Here is a 24,847-nt window from a genome sequence, read left to right on the forward strand (position 1 = left end):
GAAAGAGATTTGCCAAAGCGTCGCTGAAAGTGCATGGAGTTCTGCTGCAAAGACCACCCAAAATAAACAGAGAGCTTTTGAAGACAGAGATTCCGGTAGCCCTGACTTCCAGTTGCCACAGAATTCCCCGTCTTTTCCCCGATAAAAATAAAATTTCCCTGACCACTCACAAGTACAAAATGTAAGAAATAGAAGCGGCTTCTAGCCTCCCTTTTCACCCATTCATTCAAGACTGATTTTTCCTTCTTCATTAAGGAAAGCCACCGTTGAAGTCACATTGACCCCAAATGTTTCTTCCCGCCATCAATGGTCAGATCAAAGCAGCCGTGTCAAATTATCTCCAAGTTCCCTGACCGAAAGTAAAATTCCCTGACTTTCCCTGACCTTGACGAGTTTTTTCCTAGACCATTTCCTGACCAGTGCCCCCCCCCTGCATGACACTTAAATGGTCATATGCACGAGATGCGAAGTAGCTAAGCCTGTGGCGGATCTAGGGGAGGGGCCCGGGAGGCCCGCCCCCCTTTACTTTGGGTAAAAAGAAAACAAAAGAAATCACAGAAGCAAGAAAAGCCGGCAGGGCAAGCAAAACAAAACCGCTCCCCACCCCCGCCCCGTAGCTCAAGGTCTGGATCCGCCACTGCAAGCTAACATTTTCCCTAGAGGAGCTCAATCACAGCATTTCAAGCTGTTTAAGCCACGCACAAAATTACTTTTTAATTGAAGGAAAGCTGAAAATAGGACTTTCCTAAGACAGAAAAACACCAGAGATAATAATAAACCACAAAGGAACAAGAAGATTAACATGGATTACAAACGACGAGCTTAAGTTTAGGCTAAACTTTCCAAGACACGCAAACCGTGACATAGCTCCTTTTTAAATATTATTGCCATTTTTTGGCAAGACTGGACACCCTAAAATACCACGGTACTTAGCAGAACTTTGCTTACACAAGGACTATTTTTAGCGCCATTTTCGTGAAAACATTACAAAACAACAACTAACCAAGGTTGCTAAAACTATTGGGTATTTTATTAACAAGCTATTTAATTACTCCGATTAGGCGAAGCAAAAAAAGGTCAAAATATACACAAAGCTATAAGAACATAAAATACACCGGGTCACTGGTCAAATGACTTTACTCGATGAGTCCTAGACAACCTGAAAATACCTTTGTACAAAAAGGAGGTCCTTTGGTAGAACTGAGGGCGCTAACTACAGCGCTGAGCGGTTTACAGTCAAAACAACATGTAAACGAGGCGGTTGAGTCATGCCGGTGACCCAATGCCTCGTTTGCATGTCTTTCTTGCACAACTGAACGCTTGACTATGACTGCAGGCTCAATTGAAGGGCAACGGTCGTATTGCACTCGCGTTTGTGACAGAAAGTGAGCTTTTCACATCCGGTATCGTCCCGGAACGACAGAAGTCACGATAATAGTAGGGAAGACTTTTTTCCGCCGTCGCCAACGTGGAGAGTGTTGGTTGCCAACCACATGGCTATTCTCTAAAGATTATTGTCATTAACACCTTGCGTTACCTGTACCAATAACACCAAAACAACATACACCCTCTCTGAAAGGTCACGCGTCACAAAACTACACTTGGCCGTTACCACTTGTTCAGCGTTACAGTTTCTTTGTTTACAGAATGCTAAATGGGACACACACAGGCTCCTGCCAAGTTAGAGGCAAATGTTTTAGGGTGTCATTCGGTTTTGCTTACTGTGTTTGGCAAAATAAAGCTGTCTCAGTAGATCAGGCTGACGAACTTTGAGAAAGAAAACACTCTTTCTGTAAGCAAGACAAATTAAGTTTCAAAACAGTTCACATGCAAACTAAAGAAGTGTGTGTTACACCAAACACGTCAAGCTTAACATAGTTTGTCCTTTGCAAGCTGTAAGGATAAGCCTCCGCAGACCCGTTTTCATGTACAATAACACTAGACGCGCGAGACGCGCGAGACGCGAAGCGCTAACACGCGCGTGCAAACGCGTGACCTCTATTCTATCACCTTGTTCGCGATTCCCCCGTTCTGGTTTACATCTCAACATCTATTTTGTCCTTACAATTACAAATTATCTTCTAAGGGATAGTCTTAATGTACCCTTAATTTCTCAAAACTAGCGCTCAGAGAATGCATGACAGTCGGTTAGGAGAAGTAACACGTTGATAGCCTTTGGATTTCACTCTGCAGACACTAGGCAACTGTTTGGCAGTAGACGACAAGACAGATTTCCGCGCCAGTCCAACCACAGAAAACTGAAAGTGCTGTTGTATGACGAGTATCAGCATCTAACCATAATCATATGGACATTAACATGGGTGTCTGAAGTAACGCAGCGCGCGTGACGGCTGGCTGTAGTGTCACGCCACATAGTGGTACTGGTTGGGGAACTCCTTGTCTCTTTCCATGTAGTCGCGCTCTATCAGGCTTTCGATGCGTTTCTTGAGATCTGTAGGCTGCAATGCACACAACAGAAAGGTTACGATTTAAAAAGGAGAAATGTTCACCCTGGTCGACGGGTCACCCTTCACACCAACCCTAACCGACAGAATTTCACACAAAAGGTGGCTCGGATGCTGGGTGATACTGGATGGAGGTTCACTTAGTTGGAAGGTAGGATAACCCTTGTGGGCGAGCCAACTTGTTTTCCGAGTAAACACTTCGCATATGTTTGACTCGCCAACCAAAGGGACAAATGGAACATATAAAGCACGAGTTCACTCACTTAACAGTAAATCTCAGTTCTTGAAGTGGAACAAATGAAATAATAACAGAACGAATTTTCAAGCACGTACACTTGCTTTAGAGTTGACTCATAAATTTCCAGCTTCTAGTACTGAAAGGCTCAACATTGCATTGCATTTGTTTTCTCACAATGCAGCTCTAACCGCTGTTCCTGTCGCACTAATGTGTAGTATTTTATACAAAGTGTAGCTCAGTTTTGGAACAGCGTTTAAACGGCGAGAGGAAACACAGGGGAGGGGTGCGGAACGGAAAAGCGGTGCTTCTTGTCCCAAGCCCGTTCCCTGTTATTTCTCTCCCCAATTTCCGCGCTCCCAACTAAACCAGCGCCTGGGAGATGGTACACGGCAAGACGCACTTGCCTCGCTTCAACAAAAATCCTAAGATGACTACCTGGTCAGTTAGGATCCTTACCTTAACAGGAAACTTGAGTTGATTAAACAACTCAGTCACGAGGAGCGTGTGACTGAGCGTCTTACGGGTCTTCATGATACGAACAATAGCTGCGTCAATCTGCACATAGAACACAGTAGTTATACTCCATAGGAATAAGGCACAATGGTGGGTACGACTCTACAGGTATGATCAACTTCACATTTCTTTAAACAATATCAATACATTTTCAACTACGCAGGCGAGGAGAGTATAGAAAACCATCAGCTGTAGCGCAACCAATCAAAAGTATTTTAACTTAGAGTTAGGGATGGCACGAAGTATATCTTCGGTGTAACTAGAGAATTTAAGCAAATCACAACAACAATGGCAACGAGAATTCTATGGACGTGCGTTATAAATATTAGCACATTACTTTGTCACTCACTGCTATAAAACAACGCAAAACAACATATTCAGTGACGGGACGCGTTAAGACCAAGTGTGTGCGAGTGAAAATATTTGATGGCTTATAAGTCAGGATATTTGCACTGAAAACATATCGACGTAATGTCCTTTTTAAGTCGTTATGTTTATGTTGTTATGTCGTTAGTGTGAACCAGTCTCCTATTATCGATTTTCCGTATTTCTACGCACAATGTCACTCAGGCAGACCATAGTCAATACAGGGGATTGGTTATGAAACCCGACAAATTTCTTTGTTGTATGTTTTTGTTCTCTTTTTTGGCCTTGACCGTGCACAAAACTCAATATTAGTTTGCTTCGTACTGAGGAACTAACCAACAGAAACATTCTGGTCACGTAATTTATGCATAGTGTATGAGCGAAAAACAAAAGATTGTGCACTGTAGTGGACCTTCCAACAAAAATCTTGAAATCTTTGTTTGTTCCTTTCATGTTTGCCGGGCTTCATAACCATTTTCCTCTAAAAACTATGTGCAGACGACAACCCACTACTTGACTATCAGACAGACTAGAATTCAGAAAGATCAATAGGAACACACCACAGCTTCATGCAATGTATCAAACACTGACCCAGACACCACCATCCAAAAGAGAGGAAAAAGTACAAAAATAGCAACGAAAATCCACTCACTTGATACTGTCGATCTTGGAACACTCGTTCTGTTGTGTTGACGTTTTCCTCTTGCTAAGAAGGGAAAAAAATAGTTTTGGTTTTGAAGCAAACAACAGGCAGAAGCGACACACTTCTATCGCGCCAGGCTGAATCTTTGGTATGCTCAAAAGAGCTAGGGCAAGTTATTATATAGAGTACGGGTAGTCCCTCATTCTCTTTGTCCGTTGTGCGTGCCGCGAAAGAAAACCGAGAGAAAAAGATGGCCGCGCGAAATCCTGGGAACAAGAAGCGCGCGAAAGGATTAAGCGCGGGAATTTTCCTCGCAGTTTATTTACGGTTACTCTCGACGGACTAAGCGATAGAGGGACTACTTGTAGTCTGGCTGTTACACGAATTCTGTGTTACATACAAGAAGTTCGAAACAACATCAATAACGAAAAAAATACCCGTAGATTTTGTTTGAGGGCATGGCCACTAATCTATCTATCGTTTACTCTTAATTTTTTAATACAAGAAATAAAGGTTTAGAATACGGCGGTATATCGTAACTATTAGTTCGCAGATTATTTCCAAGCAATAGGAAGAAATCGCCTTGTGTCGCCGACGTAACCACACTGATTTTGGCGACGAGTCTTTTTCTCTCACACCGTGAGCACAGTGTGAACACACAGGCTTCATTCTCACCGTTTCTTTCATCTGTATCTGATTGATTTTGATTCGACAGAGTTTATGTTTAAACTCGTTGTTGAAGAAGAATTGATCGCCGTCATTTACATCACGGCCCTACAAAGAAAGGAGAGAAGGAAAACACGGTCAGAAGAAAGGAGAAAGACCCACAAGATGACATACAGTTTCTTATTATGGCTAGCTCCATGAGCGGGCACAATAAACTGAATCCTGCGCTGTGATTGGCTACCCAAGCTGCCGCTATCTTTCCCGCTCGAGATTACCCGCTGTGTCCCGCAAGAAAATAGTGTTTTTTTCCCTAAAAGATTTGTGACATCAGAGCAGGAAATTCTGTCACAACAATCACGTTCGCGGCTCCCTCGCAGAAACAAAGCACTCGCACGCAAAACATCGCCATCTACACCGACAAAACAGAGCGATTGCGCGACAAAAACAACCTGTTGAACGACTACCGCTGAGGCCCGCTATTGCGGGCTTAGAGCTCTAGTGTGGGTAGAGGGCCTGGATGGGTTTTAACTGCTCGCTGAGAATTAGAGAAACTGTTCAATGTCAGCTGAGGAATAATATAACGCGCTTTTTGCCAGATAATCAAGATCTGAGATCTGCAAAATTTACTGGGAGATGAGAAATTTGTTTAAATCATAGCTGAGACAAGTGAAAGTCCAGCACCCATTTTAGACTCTCTGGGTACATAAAGGACAGTGATAATCATCGAGTCTTGCGTACCTTGGGTTTCTTGATGAGAACACGCGCTTTACCACAAGCAAGGGACTGTAGTGTTCGTCTTAGTTCGCCATCCTCTACAAAAACAACAAAAACCCAGTCAATAGCATCTCTCCTGTGTCACACTTCCTCTTCTTTTGCCGTTTTTCAGCAGTCGAGCCACCATCCTGAAAATTTTGATAACTGGGCAAACCGTTTCCTGGTACAATTAACTTGGCGATAAGTTGGAGCTGGACGATTGAACCTGAAAACATGTGGTCAGCGGGCCGATTGAGTGAACATGCGCAGAGTACTCGTTTACATGTCTTTTCTAAGGGAAAATCGAAGCTGGCCAGAATGTAGCTCAGAGACGACACGAGCGAAATACTGGCTGTCTCAAGTTTACAGAGAGCTCACAATCCGTCATTGTTTACTCAAGGCTAGCAGGGGTTATGAGATTTTACTGTACAAAGTTCTGTGCAATAATTTAGACTTAGGAGGTCATACATACAAGTAATCGAGTTTTGTTGTTGGTTTTCTTCTACCCATAGAAACAAACATTTCTAAATTCCAATTCAGTACGGAATCCAAGGGCCATAGGTTTGTCGGTAACAAGACTGTAAAGACGATTTATTTCAAATTTTACTGTATTTTTTTCCGCATAGCATTGTAAAGCTTGAAGTTCTCACCTATTCCCGTGGCTTGCTTGATCTCGTCCAGAACAAATCTCTCTCCTTCATTGAACATTAACAGCACCAAGGTTTGAAACAATGACACTTGAAGCTCCTTCTTCTCCTACAATGTAATAGAGAAACGTCTTACAATAGCTCACTTATTGAAACACTGATTGCAATCAGGTTTGGGAAGACAATCGTTTCGCTAACAAACATGACTAAAATCTTTCTTATTTATGAGTCTTTTAACACGTACATCAGAGGAGAAAAAAAACACAAGAGGAAGTTGGGTGAATTCGCTCACAAGCCATGGTTGATTTGAATACTTTTTAATTCTCCAAAAATTTGAGGGAGTCTTGAAGCATCAGGTCAAGGAAGCAAGCGGACTTTTTCTATTTTCATCATCGAAATAAAACCAACAAAATGCAATGACACGATATAACCGTGTTTTTATACAAAGCCTCGTGGCTCGTGCAAAATGACAACACAACCAGCCATAGCGCTCCCTCGCTCCCCAAGGGAATTGCACATGAAAAGTGGTGCCAACCCTTTATAAGCGAAACTTCGATTTTAACAAAGACTCGCCTCCGCGGTAGGGCCGAAGTCAGCCTTGACTACACAGTGTCCCAACGTATTCTGCCACTGAAGTTTTCTACCGCCATGTTTTCCAATGTAGAATGTCTTGAATGATTCTTGGTATTGAACCATCTGAAATCACAGACAGGGCAGTTAACAAGGGGTTCTACTTATGATATGAAGTCATGTAAGAGGAAGACTTCCAGAAAACATCAAAATAACCAAGTAAGCAAGTGTAACGTGGCTCATATAAGACATAAACATTTGTTTTTTTCTAATGGAAACTTTTAACTCAAATATCCGTTCCCAAAACTGTATTGTGTTATGGTCTGAGGGTACAACTCAAATTTAAACTTAAAAAAAACGAAAATTGTTTCTCAAAAGGTGTTGTAAAAAGTGTGGACGACACAAGATTCACGAGCATTAATTGCACATTAATTGCACTTTGCACTGCTTATATAACGTTCCCAAAGACCATCCGAGTATTAGCTCCTTTCAAACTTTCTACCAAGACAGAATTGACATTACCTCAGACGGCAGATGCACCTCCACTGGAGTGTAGGTAGGCCAGTAGCCCATTGTCAAGATGCTTACTACCATGTCCACACTGCCTGGAAGGTCCTGGTGCTGTAGGTACTGCAAGGCAAAAGACGGCTGGTTGTAACATGTAAAGTTGTCGGGTAGGTCTGCAGTCGAACCTAGCGGACCAGCAGGCTAAGACTTAAGCACAAGGGACTAAGAATATGTCTACTCCTAGATGGCAGGATTTCCTCCTCGTACCCCCGTCCCCTGCCTCCCTCTCCCTCCCCCATAAAATCCTTCATTGTTAACACGGCTTTGCAGGACCAGAGCTTGACATGTTGACGGGACGTTTTGGAAATATCCCCTTAATCAGTCGTTTTTCATTCATTGTTACCATGTACCAGGGTGGAGAGAAGCACAGTTAAGTTCCACATGAACACAACAAAATGATCTCAGCTAGTACTTGACACTTGACCGCTGAATCTGGAGTCCTGTGCACGCACTATTTATAAGGCAATCAATGTTCCTTACTGGTCTGGACACAATGTGCATTTAGTGTTAAGCCAGTGGCAAGAATCTAACACCGTTATCATAATTCAATTCCTGATTAAATTACCGGTTCTCCTTACTAACAACAACAACAACAATCCTTTATCCCTGTCTACTGACCCTTCTTACAGATATTACATGGGAGAATTTCGCCGCGCCAGTAAATCACTGCCGCATCTTGCAAGGCCCAACATCCGTGATAATAATTTACTTTTTCTGTCTGGTTTGGGACAATAATCTTCGATCAAGTGAACCTATAATACAGTTTAAATATCAACTCCAAACAACTTCCATGAACTTTTTGGTTTTCCCACACCTGTTTGAAGTGAAGAAGCACGTCCTTAGAAAGCTCCATGTCTTTAAACATTCCTTCAAGCTTGCTAGTGAAAGCTGCACCACATTCTTGTTTTAGTTTGGACAGCATTGACTTCTCTGCATCAACTGAAGCACTCTTGCCAACTAACAGTCTCTTGGCCAGGTCTTTCTTGTAGAATGCCTCAAACACATCTTTACCTACAGTAAACAGGACAATGAGATTAAAAAAAATAGGTCCGCAGTTCGTACATAGGGCCTAATACATGAACAAGTCATGTTAAGTCTGCATAGGGCGAAAGTGTGTCCTGTTGCTGGAACTAGAAGTACTGCATTTTTACTCTCCGCCCCCCCCCCCCCCCCCCCCCCGATACGATGGAAGTCCATGGCAGGATAACCCTAGCATTCAATTTGCTGCCACCTTAAACCTGGTATACTTGTCACTGTTTATGGAAATATGTTATTTAACAATTATCGACCATTCACAAGAATGTTACATGTATTTGACCCTTTCAAAGCCTTTTCGTGGTGATGAATATCAATATGACCCTTTTAAGTTGAATTGTAAGGGAACCTGTTTTCAACAGACACCCTGTATTAAGCAGACACTAATGTTCAAAGGTCCTGAGGGTGTCTGCCTAATACAGGTTTTACTGTACTTCATACCATGTATAAATCTGAAGAGCACCATTATTCTGTCTAAAAGCTTTTCAAGTTCCTCTTCAGTTGCTTCCTAAAGAATTTAAAAAAAAAATTGTTACAGTGAGCATGCTGCACTGTTATTTCCTTACTGACCACAAGTAAATTATGAAACATCAATTAAGCAAATCCTGTTGAAAATTTCCATTTTGTATGCAGTAACAACAAGAAATTTTTATTTACTCATATTCAAACAATAGTCAACTAGTGTAATCAACTCATTAAACTTGTTTACCTTGTTTCCCGCTCTTAGCTTGGAATCAACAAATTTTGCTGTCAGAGGTGAAGGAACAAACAAATAAGTCAACACTTGACAGAGTCATAAATGTGCTATGAACTTCTGAAAACAAAAATGCCCCAAGAAAGAATAAAATCTTCCATGTTCATCACGTGTTTAGAAAATATAATTACATGTACAAAGGTCATAAGAATATACAATGTACATGTAGCACCAGCTCAACTCAGAATAACATTCAGACCAAAGGCAAACTAGGACTAATCTCTCTCTCTACATGTATGATGATGCAGTATACTGAAAGATTAAGACACACACATAAGCATATTAAGGAATCACATAAACCCCTAGATCAGAGTTAATCGTATCTATAACAAAATTCTCGGTCATCATTGGTTCTCCGAGTGCCTATTTGTCACGTAATCGGCGCGCGATCACGTGGGTGTCCAATTACAGGGATCTAGTTTGAATTTTTTGTAATTGGATACCTGTAATTGGATACCCATGTGGTTCGCATGTCAATTACGCGTGCTTTAATGGCTTCCTTCGTGATGTTTCCTACAGTTTTCAAGACATGAAAAGAGAAACAGACGTTTTCGTTCAAAAGAAGTTCTCAAAAGACATGTTTAATTTAGAAATTTGTTATAGATAGGATTAATTAGTAATTGGACCTTGTGTCGTACAATTCAGGGAGTAATTGTGCTCTTAATTTCAAATCGACCTTGCGCTTCGCGCTCATCTGATTTTGAAATTATTTGCGCAATTACTACCTGAATTGTACTCCACTCTGTCCAATTACTACACCTAATCAAAGGACTTTTAGGGGTAATTATAATATGGAATTACTTTAGATTACTGAGCCATGGATCTAGTTAAATGTAGTATGTAAAGCTTCAAGAATCACAAGCAGTTACCTATCAGTTCCGCTGGCTTGTTTGGTCTTTTGTTGATAAATGCTTCAAAAGCATCCTACAATGAAAGCACATAAAAATGAAACCAAAGAATATCATTAATACATATAGCCCACATTATTTATGTAAATGTACACTGTAAATGAGCAAGTTCTGACTGGCACTTCTGTGTCTGACATTTTTTAATGAGACTGTCTGTTTGATTTTAAAAAAAAATGAAAGTGTGATCACAACTCACATATTCCCATGTTATGTACTGTTTTTTTTTTTTTTTGAAGAATCCTGGAAAAGTTTGAAATGACCATGCATGCATATAAGTTGCTTAATTTATACAGTAAATTTGTGACAGTACCATATACATGTAACCAATCAAATGAGGAAAAAACAGACTGGTGTAAATCATCAAGATGGTTCCTTAGTTTCCTGGTAAATACGTTAATCATTTTTTTTAATCAGGAACACAATTTATCCCTCATATACAATTTAGGGTGACAAAAGCTGAACACACCACCAAGCAAAATTACATGTATGTGTTCCAGTCAGTCATCTTGAAGGGTTTTCATTTACATTTTCAGCAGGATGGCACCTGGTTTTTACAACTGGGCAAAACTTTTTGAACTCGCCTTCTTTTTTAGAAAACCTCTCCTCTAGGTGGTCAAACCAGGCAGGCAAAACTGTCTGCACAGCTGGTCGATTTACCCAGTGTCTGGGTATTTTTTTTGTTATTGCAATATTTTACATTACATTACATTACATACAAAAATTACCTACTACTTACAATGTCCACATAACTTACAATTTAATGATACTAACAAAACTTACAATACTAACATTATTTACGATTTGTTAATATCTTACATTACAATAATATCTTACATTACAATTTGTTAATATCTTTCATGTAAGGGGTTAGCTACAATAGGAGGCTTTCTCACATATTAATTTGTGACTTAGATTTATGTTTCTCGATTTTAATTTTGTTTGTCAACATCGCTAAGAAAGCATCAAAATGAAACTCTTCTTCTTTTCTTAAGGCAGTATATAAATAATATTTGGCTATAATAATGCAGAGGTTTAAGCCAAGATGACGAGCGAAGTTATCTGTCATGCCATATATTATTTCATTTTTATCGAGAGTGATCCTATCCCTGTTTTTGGAGCTCCACCAATTAGTAAAGAGGGACCAAAAATGCTGAGCTTCAGAACAGGTAACAAAAAGATGGGTTAACATTTGTCTTTCTCCACAGAGGTGACATTTATCATGTTCCTTGATTGAATCTCTAAAAAGTGTTGAATTTGTGGTAGAATGTGATGAATTATTTTGTATTGGAAAATGGCGAGTCTAGTGTCTTTTGTAACATTAAACGGAAGGCTATAAATGAGTTGTACCGTATGTTCTTTTAGACTGTTTCTAGGTATTACTGAAACCCCTGCATCTTGTAGACTTACTGGTAACTCAATTAACTTACAGAATATAGATGATAACATTCATGTGTACAATACCTTCATTGAATTCACAAACTTTTCACTTCGCATAAAAGCATCCTCTATGATGCTGTCCAGCTGTTCTTTGAAATCCAGCAGATCCTGTACCATGCTCTTGTCCTTTTCAGGGTCCAAGACAATACTAGTGCCTTGTTTCTGGAGCAAAAGGAAAAATAAGCATTAGGTTTATTTTTAAGACTTTCAAGGAATCATGCAATCCATGATTGGCCAGTTTCAGTCAGCTGCAGGCTTCCTACTTTGTACACTGTACATGCATATGTTATAAACATAGTCCACTATTAAGTTATACACGTAGCAGGAAATTTCTTAAAATATTGAACTTTGTAATGGAAAAGCAAATTTCATCTTTGTGAAGTTACAAGTGTTGCATTCAAGGTACAGTCTAAGCACATCAGTGCTCCTAGCTCAAGGTTTTCAGAAATTACCTTTCGGCAACCTCTCTCTATAAATGGGTGCAACTCAGACAAATTAAATTTGTCTTAGCAGGAACTATTTTACAGAAAAGAGGATTAAATTTTTGTCATCAAAATCTAAGCATGACCATTCCTTTATTCTTGAAATACATTCATGTACCTTAATGTATTCATTGAAAGCAGAACACAGTTCGTCTTGGCCTCTCTTGACTCTACTGAACAACTGATAAAGAAGTGCCAGGTCACTGAGTCTGTAACTTATCATCAAGCTGTCAAAACCTGAAGGAAGATACAAAGCACACATAAAGCCGTTTTCAATCCAATGTCGAAAGTAAAGAAGCAATTACTTTGGTTTTGGCTTTACAAACGTTTGGGATTGGGTGAGGAGTCTACATGTATCTGGTAAATAATTACATTGGTTTTGGTTTAGGTCTTACTATGGTTTGGGATTGGTTGAGAGGTCTAACTATTGGTACATAATTTGTTTGATTTTGGTTTTACGACACAATTGAAATCCAGTCTAAAACAGAATCACTTATTGCAGCATTTGGGGAATCATTTTTTTTATTAGAAATGTTATAATAATCATTTCCCAACATTACCAGCATAAAAAGAGGAATAATTCTCTCTTTGCCACCAAAACCTTGTCAAGAACACATTTGATACGAGGAATATCAGGGCTCAAAATTAACTTTTTCGTTCGGGAGCCAGCTGGCGACTAATGGAAAAATTTTGGTCGCCAACTTATTTTATATATAACTTACACAAGACCAAGATTTTATACTTTACTTCGCATGCAAGAAAAGTCACAATTGAAGAGAGAAAACAATTAAAAACAACATGAGTAACAGTTACAGAAAGCTACTGTTGTTCTCAGGTGATATGTCTCTGGTCCGAAGGTGATGGTTGTCTCCATAGTCATTTTAAATGAAGTGAAGCATAAAACGTTTTAACTCCGTGGTTTTCATTGTAAGGCAAACAAGGGTCCTTGCGTATTTTCCCTTTGCTACTTCTTTGAAATGCCGTTCTTTATTTTCGACTTGCTCTCCTCAGTCGACGTCTTTCACTGCCAACAAACAACGCCATGCTTGAATCTTCATTCCCCGCATGTAAAGACTCACGTAATTCCTTCAACCAGAAGCATATGCTTCTGCTTCAACGGCACTGCTTCAACGGCACTGATTGGTATCTGCCGCCACTTTTGCGTCAAATGAAAAGCACATGGTTTTGAAGTGCACCTGCGATCCCAGTTTCGGAAGAAACCGCTGAAACAATATGGCGTGCCATGAACACAGTATCAACGTGTCGAAATACATTCAATTTTTTCGAATATCTTGTAATATTCAGACATAAATTTTACTGGGGACGGAAAGGTGAGTTGTACACTAGCCACCATATCCGATTGATTTCCTAATATAAAGATTTAAAAACAAAAGTTGTGTCATGGTTTTCTTTAGTTATAGGACAAAATGCAAGTCGCCAGCTGGTGACCAGTTCTGATAATTTAGTCGCCAGTGCTCAGTCTTTGGTCGCATTGGCAATCAGTGAGTCACAATTTCGAGCCCTAAATATAATGTTAGAACGTTTTAATAACACACGATTGATACAGAACCATACCTTTCTGAAGAATGCTGCTTAAGTGCTGTCCTAATAGTTGCTTCTCAACACAAGGGATAAGAGGTTTTCTAAATGCAAAAAAAAAAAAGAAAAAAAATGTAACACAAGATCAGTCAATCAGGCCATCAGTAACTTGGTCAATCAGACAGTCAGTTAGTCATTTTGTTCATCTGTCTATCTGTCCACCCCTCAATACATCCACACACCTGCCCATCTGTACGCCCACCCACCTGTCTGCCCATTAGTCCGAAAACAAAGACAGTCAATCAGTCAGTAACTTAGCCTGTCAGTTAATCAGTCTGTCTGTCTCTCCGTCCACCCATCTGTCCATTCGCATCCATCTGACCATCTGTCAGCAAATGATACTATAAGTTGAATGTACATGTACTTTGGTACAGGATTTAAAAAGCATTTAATGGACACTTACCTTGTGGATTGATCTAAATAGTGAAGCAGTCTGTCATTTTCTTCTTTTAATCTTCTGTCCACATGTGCAAGATATTTGGGTACCTGAAACATTTTAAGACCAATGTAAACAAAGATTTTTTACATGTGTACATGCTAATAATTGACAATAAATAATAGTCTTGTCGAGCCTTGAGGAACATTCGTTACAACGTTAATGCTGTTAAGCACTTTTTAGCAGGGGCAGAAAAATACTTGGAATTGTGAGGGTACTCACTCTCTTGGTGACCTACAGCTGTACAGTTTGTACTTTCTCAAAGGATTATGACTAGCCTGGGTAAGTGAACAAATGCTACGACGGAATTTCCATTCCTTTGCCGACAAAAACCAACAAAAAAATATGAGACTTCTTTCTGATGTCTGTGCCCCCCAACCCAATTCGCAACTGAGTTAATTTGAAAGAGAAAGTATGAGCTACCAACTAAAATGGTTGTCTATGATAAAGAGATGTTTACATGTAGCTTCACCAACTGCGAGTCTTTCTAATCATTGTTATCAGGGTTCCCAAAAGTGCTTCCAGGTCATTCAAGACAAGTAGATTTTCCTACCGTGCAAGTAACTTTTCTTTCTTACTTGCCTGATGGGTAAGGGCCCAGGCAAGCTTACAAACTAAATATGAAAATAAGTAAATTAAAGACTTGCCCAGGGCAGGTAAAATTTGAGAGCTGGTTGTCTGAGGGGCCAGCTGGAATTAAAGCTTTTTTTGAGCCCTGTATTACTCGGATTAATCCGTCCCCCAGAGTACAAGTACATGTATTGGAAGAAATGGTAGCTTACATCTGTTTCCTGCATATATCTGTTTCCTTCTTCATGATAAAGAGCTTCAGTTGCTTTCAGGAACTTTGTTTCAAAGGCATCCTCATACATCTAGCCAAAGACATCAGTATAACTTGTTTAAAAATCAAACCTTTAGTTTCACTCAGGGGTTTCAGGCACCAGGAAAACTGACTGGCTGAGAGGATGACTTTGCCTGCCTGGTTTAACCATCTAGAGGAAAGTTTTTCTTATAAAGAAGTTCAGTTCAAAAAGTTTTGTACGTCTGTGAAAACCAGTTGCCCTCCTGCTGAAAATGTTAACGAAACCCCTGTTCAGTGTAATACGGCAATCCTTAAATTTTTTCTTGCAACATAGGTGACAAGAATAAAGAAAAGAAAATTGTCAACAAAGAGACAGCATAAAGATATTTGTAACTGTTTGAAAGAAAAAACACTGTTGTTGGGCTACGTGTTCATGTATCTCCATAGGTAAACTTCATTGCATAGATCTACTGTATTGAACCAATTACTATTTTATCACTATTAAACAGATTAAACTTCTGAACAGCTACAACATGCACATAGTGGTATTATTAAGTACCTGCAAGTCGGCTAACATTCTTAACAAACTTTTGAGTAACGTTCTGTCTACTGCCTCGCCATGTCTAGAATAAAAATTAAATTAGAACTCAGTACATTTTATTTCACATGATGTCATGTGCTAGTACATAAAGTGACAAGTACAATGTACATACAGGTACCATAAAAGATCTCTCTGCTTGCCGATACTCCATATAATAACAAATTTGTACAATTTGCAACCGAAAATAACAAAAGATCAAATCGTTTATTATAATAAATTGTCACCTTTCATTTTCTATCAACTGCAGTAATCCATCTACTGTTCTGCTTTGAACTGTTGGATTACTCAGAATGTGTCTACGGAACAAATTCAGGCTCATATCCCTGTAGATAACGAAATGAAAACTCATAAGTCTTGATACTTCTTATGAAGGAACATCAGTGGAACATGTGTTCAAATTCAGTTTTTAACCAAAATGTAACAAGTGCAGAACATGTACAGGCCGAAATGACATTTTGCTTTGACACCACGTCTACAGTATTCCTGGTGGAGAGTGGTAACTTCAAGAAGGCAAGATGACATGTCTAAAAACACTTGGATACTTTCTTTGACAAGGCTGTGGTCTAAGAAAAATTTTGAAATCCTCGGTGACCAGCTCTTAAGCTTACATGAAGAAAGTGATTTTTTTTCCTGTTACCCAAGGGCAAAAGTTAGTTGCCTGTGGCAACCGGGCACTTCTAGAGCACAGCCCTATATGAGCCTCTAGCTTTTTTAGCCTAGCAAAAAAAATATGACATGGTGTCCATCATGAGAGAACTCTCAACACTGACTGAGAGATCTTTGAAATTATGCAAGACAGGTACACTGTACGTGAATTTTTCCAAGAAGAGCTGTAAAATTCATCAGCCTACTGACATTCACACCTTTTATTGCTCTTAATAACTGTTCAATGCAAAACTATTAAAGAAAAGTTAGCTAAATTTCAGGGAAAATACACACACTTAATTTTTTTTGGCGGGGGAGGAGGAGAAAGAAGAGAAGGTGGAGGGAGGGGGCTGCAAACTGACATCTAGCTAAATAAATTCCCAATCATATAATTTGAAATTGGTGTATGTTGGTTTTGTGCCAGATCATGGATAAAGTCAAACATGACTTGCTTCTTTGTGAAACAGGTCTGTGATACTACCCAGAATTTTAACAGCATTATATATTGTTTTTTTGTTTTTTGCCAAAAAATTCCTTTGATAGATAATTTACATTTACATGCATCATTAGCAAAGTTACTTGCACTATTCCCAGGCTCACAGGTTTTTTTCAAATAACAGTTTTTCTTACCATAGGGACAATATTGTAGAGTTCTGAAGAACATATGTTCTATCAAGATAGAGGAAAATGCTTCTTATCATAATCTGCAAGAGAGAAAAATTACAATCTCTTTTGTTAGCTAGAAAGAGTCTGTATCGATTGACACATTATACATGTTGTGTTTCAGAAGCAGGAGTAATTTTTTTCAGTCTTAAAGGAAATCAAAGGTTTCTGAATGGACCGTTTCCATGGAAAGGTCAAAAGCTGTGTATTTTTTGCTTTTGAATCTCACATAATAAACTACTTAATACTAGCCTTGCTTGCTTGAGCCATACTTGGGACTATTGGCCCTCTGCCATTTTTGTACAGACCTTGATGTGCTCGGTCTGTACTACCACGGAAGAGGGTGAGGCATTTTACACCCAAGACACTGCCAGGAGGGGGTACAGGCAATTATTTTGTGCTTTAGGGAGGGAATCTACCGTCATGGGAGGACATTTATGGACTGCCAGATGTAAAACCTACATACCATATCTCTGCAATGATCTTCCCAACAGTGGTTAAGTTTTCCCAGGTATAATTCACTGTCCATGGCATCATTACACAATAGTCAAGGATTCTGATACTAAATTAATTAAAAGTTTACTTCATATAATCCTAAGTATTTAATACTTAGTATTTTTCTTTCTATGACGGTGGTTTAAATACGTTTGGTCATCAGTTGTATTTTATTTGCCTAATGATTAGTGTACTCAATCCAGATTGAGCGATCAGCATTAAATCCCCAACCGGGGGCATTGTGGCTCGCTCTACCCAGCTCTGGAAAAATTTAAAGCTGGTGGTAACCTTATCATGGACAGCCCTGGTTGTCGCTAAGGCCCGGCTGCCAGCAAAATTCGCCATCTGAGAAAGAGGTGATTGCTGGCTGGATTTTGGTGGGCAATCACTGGGTTTTTAGGTTACGCACGTACAATCATTTGATATCTGAACCACATCAAACCATCGAAATGAAAAGTTTAGAAATGCAAAAATGCATATCCCTGACTACCTCGAGTATCAGTGCCACTGTAACAAGTAAAGTACCGTATTTACCCGTGTATTAGTCGATCCCGTGTATAAGTCGACCCCCAATTTTTGAGGCCAAAAACTAGATTTTCTTAATTTCCAGGTAAGAATTTCTTGGAAAACTTATCTTGTATTTCTTAAAATTATCTTTCAGCTACCACAGATATGTAAACAAATCACAGCATGTTTCAATGCGCAGTTTTAAAGCTTATTATGGCACGTATATGAGCGTTTTACCCAGTTTAGCAACACATGTGCATGCAGACTTTTCGATGATAATTTTTGTAAAATGCTCACAAAAATCAAACGTAAGGATTTCAAACAAGCCTTTTTAAGTGCGAAGAGATTAAAAGTGGCTTTATAAGACAGGCAAAACACCAAAGAAGCTCACGACTTTCAAAACGACGCCATAAACAAAGTGCAAAGCGTGTGTTGGGAACTTGGTAGTCAAGCCTTGAAATCGGTCAAGTACTGGTACAGAAGTCCTCGCACTCGTATCCTGCCAGGTTACCAAGCAGAGAAGTTCCAAGCGCGAAAGATATTTTCTCCGAGCGGCTTTACTACAGCTTTATTTAAAGGAAAAATATTGGTTCTTTATGACAAAATTGAGCCAGTGAGTGTCTACAAGATCCAGGTTAAAATTTAACGAATAAATGTTGATGCATTTTAACTTGAAGCTCTGATATGGAGAGACAGATCGCTAAGCGAACATACGTTGTAAACTGTGCTGCCGTTTATCACATGTTTGTTAACATTGAAAGACAATTATTATGCCAATTATTTGACTGGCGCTTGGATCTCAAGTTTTGACCCATGTATAAGTCGAGGGCGAATTTTTGGACTGATTTTTAGGTCTTGAAAGGTCGACTTATACACGGGAAAATACGGTAATTGAAATTTATAAAATACTGTTTTGAGCAGTTGTTTAGTGAGTTCTCTTTCCAAGTACTGTGTCCGCCATCGTGCAAACATGAAGCTTGGTAGCCCTGCATTCAAGGCGTTGCAAAAGATTGGGGTTGAAAATTTTGTTCCAGGTTTCTTGCGAAATATGGAGACCGGCTCGAGAAAAATCTTGGCAGGAGACTACATGTATTTTCTTAGCTACAACCCACGATAGACAAGCATTCCATCCAGGGGTGAGTAGAAATACTTCTACATGTACATGCAGTTGCTTAACTCTTTAAGCTTGATAGTGCCATAGGGCACAAAATGTTATAATAACCTTAATATTTGGCCAATTCGTTTCAACTTTGGACTCCAAAAGGAACTTTGAGAGATATTCACATTGGAAGCATAAAATTATTCCCCCTTCCTGAATCAGATTTGATTAACCACCCCTCAAGTTTTTGAAACTTTTGCGCTTTACAATTTTACAGTCAAGTGAATATCTGATAAAAATCTGCACACCCAAAGCTGCAAATTGGGTGTAAGCTATTGTTTTAGGGGTATACCCAATATATACGAGGAATAACTTAAGGGTATTAAAATTATTTTTTGAATGTTTTCATTCTTCTTACTTTGTAGACTCCTCAATTCAATTTGTGACATCTTGTATGTCTGTTGTGGTGATTTAGGACGTACCCTAATATATTATGGTAATGGTATATTACTTGTGGTCTTTCGATCTATCATTTTCATTTTAGAAAAATCAGGTTTTTCTCTGGGGCTTAAAGGGTAGTGCTATGGAGACAGAGGCAAGCTTCAGTGGTAAGAATCAAATATAAAAATCACAAAGGATATCAAACAAACTGCTGAAGATTTGACTTCACGTGAGATTCACACTCTGTTTTCAGCAAGTCGTACAATGTTGCAGCCATTTTATGTGAGCACATGTTTTCAACAGCCTTATAAAGTTCTTCAGAACTGTAAATGACAAATGTCTTTTTGTGAATTGCCTGGACAGCTTCTTTTAATTTCTGCCATGTTGCCTCCTTGAAGTTTTCTGGTAGATGTGGCTTGGCTGCAAGAACAAAAAGACTTTGGATTAAGATCTGTTTGGAATGACTAGTTCCACTCCAACTACTTTTCCTTACAGAGGGCGACATGGAGGGCTTTGAACACCGTACACTGCCAAAAAAATTAGCAAACACTGCATCACCAAGTTGATAAAACACTGTCACTGCAACATATATTTTTAGCCCCATGATACAAACTTCTAGACACTTGACATAATGCTTTTACACCTCAACAATTTTCCACAAAATAAACACAATTGCCTGTGTGTTGATACTGCTGATGCCTGTAAAGGTCAAAATCAGCTTCGGATTGGATTTTTAAACACAATGGTATGTACTTGCTATACAACTGTAAATTGCACAGATTAAAGAAGTTTACATGCTAAAGAAAGGCCTGAGAAAGGTCAAACAAGAAACCCCCTGCACCGCAAACAATTTCATTTCACCGAACACCGTAGCATGAAAAACACAAACATCGCATACCGCAGTTAGAGATCACCACAACACTGCAAGGTAGGACTGTATTCGCCGCATCAGAAAAACAATCAACACCGCAGCACTGCAAAGCCCCACGTCCCCCTCATTACAGTAAACCCTTTGCAGCTAGGGTAAGGTAACAGAATTTTGTGCTAAAAAAATTATATTATGGGCTGTAACTTAACGAATGCCAGAAATAAAAAGAGCATGTCAAAAATAGCAACATTGCCAAGTTTGAGGGCTCTGGCATAAACAGTAAGTTTATATGACAGTTTGAATTTTTGGAAAATTTAGAAGATTTGTATGGAAAATGTTGCTGGAGAGCAAAGCCTTACTCCCCAACAACTTTTTCCGTACAAATCTTCTTGCAGTGTACTTTCCTTAACAATTCAAATCGTCACAAAATCTCATTCTTTATGCCAGGGGCCTCAAACTTTGCCATTTTGATATTTTCGACATGCTTTTTCCACTTCTAGCAATCTTTAAGTGATAGCCCATAATTTTATGAAAAGTAGGTCATGTGATGTTGTAGCTGCAAAGAGCCTAATGATTGAAGAGGAAGTACTTTTACCGCCATAGTACAGTATGACCATTGTTAATCCTCAATGAAGCCCCTGTTCAACCTCATCAACTACCACGTCACAGAAATCCCAAGTTCATAATCTAATATAATTGTTAATTAGCGTGCAGTGACTGGAGGTCTTGATTCTTCGATGTTTCAAAGAAGATTTAGAAATATTACTGGATAATTTGATACCCAAGAACACTAAAGAAAAGAAATTGACTGTTATGCCATTTTAAAACATCAAAATTTTTCAATGTACTCGTGATCACATGAACAGCAAACAAAGCAAGTTTCAAACAACAATTCAATTCCCAACTGATTTTGCTTAATTTTTAAGTTAACAATGATTTTAATGTAGACATGATGATAGATGCGAATGCAGCCATAACGCTACTGGCAAAAAGACCTGAAAAAATTTTTGGGCTTTGATTGGGATTCAAACACACAACCTTTGCGATACCAGTACAATGCTCTCCCAACTGAGCTACAGGTGTATCAAAGCCACATGAGAGCGGTTGTGTGTGGGTGGGTTGACGCTTAATGTTTACTGATTTTAATATGTAAAAAAGTAATTAGAAATCGTTAATCAAAGATATTCTTTTCTATTTCTTAATTAATCAAAACTATATCAAAATTCTCGAATGTGATTGGCTATCAGCAGCCCGATTTGAGCATTAATTGGACAGTGTACGCGTCATGCTTGTACAGTGTAATTGGACATTGTAATAGGACAGCGTACATGTCATGCCTGTGTAATTGGACAGTATGTGCCATTGTTGAGTAAACTGCTGTGTTTTTCAACATTCATAACGACGTTTAATCATTCAGCGCTCAATCGATGGTTTGTTCATTTCTAGAATTTTGTCATAGTTTTGATGAATTGGTATATCTAAATGTCAATATGTAATTAATAATGGTAATAGGACTGAGTGGCGTCCAATTCAGTCTGTAATCATACTCTTGATTAACAAATCGGACTCCTGCTTTGCGGTCGTCTGATTTTGTTAATCACTCATATGATTACAGACCAAATTGGACTCCACTCGGTCCTATTACCATTATTAATTACATATTGACATTTAGATATACCAGGTACAGTACATCACTACATGGACATCATAATATTGAATATGAACTAGATCAATTGGAAGCCAGGACAGAGAGCAATGCATTTTCTTTTGCATTACACACTATTGTGGACTGTATGGTCACTGAGGTGAAATAATTTCTGTGATTGTTAAGTCAAGAAATCACAATATTAAATTTAGACAGACCTTGTTTACGTTAATGCATCTGGGTCTGCGATGTACACACAGCCCTTTTTGGATGAAACTTGTACAGAACACCCCGTGAAAACAGTTCGGCTGATTTCAACAAAATTGCAATCACTTGTCTGCTTGTATTTGGCTAAGCTAGTGGAATGGGAACGGAATCGAGCTGATATATATTCTAATCAAATTTGGAATAAACAGAGATAAACTGCGAACGGTTCGTTTCATCGTTTCATGTTTATGATGAATACAAAATGGTCTTTCTCTGGAAATTGGTACTGCGAGTCGCATTAATCTAACAGAACGTTATAAAAGCAACAAGTAAGTAAAGAATACAGGTGATTAAATTTGCAGGACATCTCACAACCGCTTTAGTCGAAGCATTGCTGTTGTTTTTGTCACAAAACGAAGCATCGCTGCACAATGAAGGAAATAAACAATTTCATTTATTACTTTCGCGAATAGTTTCTTTGGCGGCATGACGATCTTTACGGACTCTTCTCTCTTTAATCAAAGAAAAACTTCACTCTTACCTTTAAAGTTTTTTATAACGAGCTTCTTAGCCTGGCCCGGCTTGGCAGAATTATTCGCCAGAGGAGAGCGCTCATGAAAATGATTTCCGTAGGCAGAGAAATTTGCCTTTCTTTGCGGCTCGGCCATCGAGGAATCCGCGTTTTCGACGCCTTCCGCAGGAAGCACTGTCTTTTGTTTCTTGTGAGGATGAAAATTCAACTCACTCTGCAGAGGATCGGGAGAAGTCTTACACGTTCCGTTCTTGACGTTGTTACTCAATCGTCGTTTTTTCCTTGGAACACCGTTTTCCGCCACGTTTGTTTCTCTTTCGTGCACGTTTGACCCCTGAGACAGGTCAGCATCCTTCGTTGTTGGCAGCATTCATTCCTTTCTGGGCCCAGCGAGGCCCCAAAGTGAAGTAAATAGTGAAATTATGAGAGAACTTTGATAAGAATTGCTCGAAAATATCAAAGCTCATGCCTGCTTTGCTGGAGAGCTGGAGGTCTGGGTCGGGCTAGCCTCGATTTGACATCTCTCCAGCACTCGCGCATTATGGGTAAAGCATGCGTGCCGAGAACGTGTCGTCGTTCGCGTGTTTTTGAGCCAAAATTTTCGACTAGCGGAGTTGTTTGGCAGTGGATGGAGGCAAACATCAGGGGAATGAACAGTTTTGGAGGAAAAAGCTCACAAAACGCCTTTCGGAACAGATAATGTCCGCGAACAAATATCCGAGCATTTTTTTCTCGCCAAATATGGAGGCTATTGTTTAAATATTCTCCCACTACTACTAACTTCAAGTGGAAACCAAACAATTACGAAAAATGTGGGAGTTCAAAGAGAAGCAGTTTTTTTACACTAACTGTCTAATTTATAGTGCCCCGGATTGGCTTATTTTTATCATCAATAAGAGTACAGCCGGATAAAATTTTAATTTATGCAAGCTTTCAAGTTCAACTTTCAGCTGTCAAACTGTTAACTTTTTAGCCAATGAGATTTTATGGACTTTTCTAAGTAGCCAATCAAAAAGCGGGAAAAGCTATTGACAATGTTGGCGTCATTTTGAATAAAACTCACTTATCTTTGTTTACGGCAAGTTTACAGCGTCTCTTCCCTCATTTATTCTCGGCATTTGGCCATTTTGGGGTCTTGTTATTGTAAAAAACAAATTGACGTCAGTTTTTTTTATGCGCCTGTCCTCGTATTGATGATAAATTTCGTCATAACGTTGTCAAAGTTTACTGCTGAACCACTCGCCCCGCGGCTCATGGTTCCACAGCCATTTTGACAATGTTATGACGCAATATATCATCAATAAGAGGGCAGACGCATAAAAAACTGACATCAATTTGTTAAATCGTGGCTTGTTTGGTGTGTTTCTTGTTGGAGTGTCTGTAGGCATGTTGAATATCGACCAAACAAATGGAAGATATACAAACTATGAAAATAAATTGAACAAGGAAACATTACAATATAAAAAGAACAAATCTGAGCCACAAATTATACATTTTAGTGATACAGCGGAACCCAGTTACGGTCACCTCGTTATTACGGCCATTTTTTTCGTCCCAGCGAAGTGCCTATTCATTTACTTATAATCAAACCCCGTTAATGCAGCCACTCCATGAATACGGCCAACGGCACATTCTGAAATCCCAACCTGTATAATCCTTTGTAATTTTACCCCGTTTCTGCAGCCAGTCAAACCAGTTATGTTCATCTCTCCTGATTCCATTGTTAATATTCTCATGTAGTGATTCAAGTTTCAATCTTTTTAAATGTGACATATCTGTTAAGACATCACTCAATATAATTTAGATCGGTTATGAAATCTGACCCTACGCTGTTAACACGGCCAAATTTTTGTGGCCATTGGTAACCGTGTTAACGGCCGGTTCCATTGTAACACATCGGTAGGAATCACGCCATCGACTCCTAGGTAAAATGCTGCTAAATGGAAAAGGTACGAAAAATCATGAAAAAGAACCAACTTCAAGTCCGATGATTTTGACCGTTAAAACAGCGGGGCCTACCTTGGCCCACCAGACTTTTCTTAAGGTTTAACTATCAAACTTAAGTTCTAAGCAACAATTTTCCACAATATTGATGTTAATGTCGAACCCAGGGCTCCCACTGCAATATATACTGATTCCTACTTGGCGAAACACGACCATTTGATCGGGCTCAATTTAATTACTGTCAAGCAGGTGTGCTAAATTTAGCTTAAATAAACGTTTTCAATAAAGCGTGATTTTCGATGACTATTGATACAAGAAA

At 39.2% G+C, this 24,847-nt stretch overlaps 1 protein-coding gene across 1 annotated transcript; it reads right to left on the minus strand.

Moving 5' to 3' along the window:
• Nucleotides 1-1,008: 1,008 nt before the first annotated feature.
• Nucleotides 1,009-23,090, minus strand: LOC110049808 (cullin-4A-like). The gene is made up of 23 exons (XM_089293172.1): nucleotides 22,594-23,090; nucleotides 19,533-19,752; nucleotides 17,257-17,326; nucleotides 16,758-16,831; nucleotides 15,707-15,805; nucleotides 15,441-15,504; nucleotides 14,862-14,951; nucleotides 14,047-14,129; nucleotides 13,620-13,687; nucleotides 12,163-12,281; nucleotides 11,587-11,724; nucleotides 10,087-10,141; nucleotides 9,173-9,210; nucleotides 8,905-8,971; nucleotides 8,243-8,439; nucleotides 7,384-7,491; nucleotides 6,865-6,987; nucleotides 6,295-6,400; nucleotides 5,630-5,703; nucleotides 4,901-4,999; nucleotides 4,235-4,288; nucleotides 3,160-3,258; nucleotides 1,009-2,459 (listed from the first exon to the last, which is right to left on the minus strand). Exons 1-23 carry the CDS (start codon nucleotides 22,952-22,954, stop codon nucleotides 2,364-2,366), a joined length of 2,502 nt encoding a protein of 833 aa, XP_089149298.1. The 5' UTR covers nucleotides 22,955-23,090; the 3' UTR covers nucleotides 1,009-2,363.
• Nucleotides 23,091-24,847: the final 1,757 nt, after the last annotated feature.

Source organism: Orbicella faveolata, unplaced genomic scaffold (assembly GCF_042242905.1).
Source record: "Orbicella faveolata isolate gen_17 unplaced genomic scaffold, um_ofav_v1 contig_25, whole genome shotgun sequence".
Lineage (NCBI taxonomy): Eukaryota > Metazoa > Cnidaria > Anthozoa > Scleractinia > Merulinidae > Orbicella > Orbicella faveolata.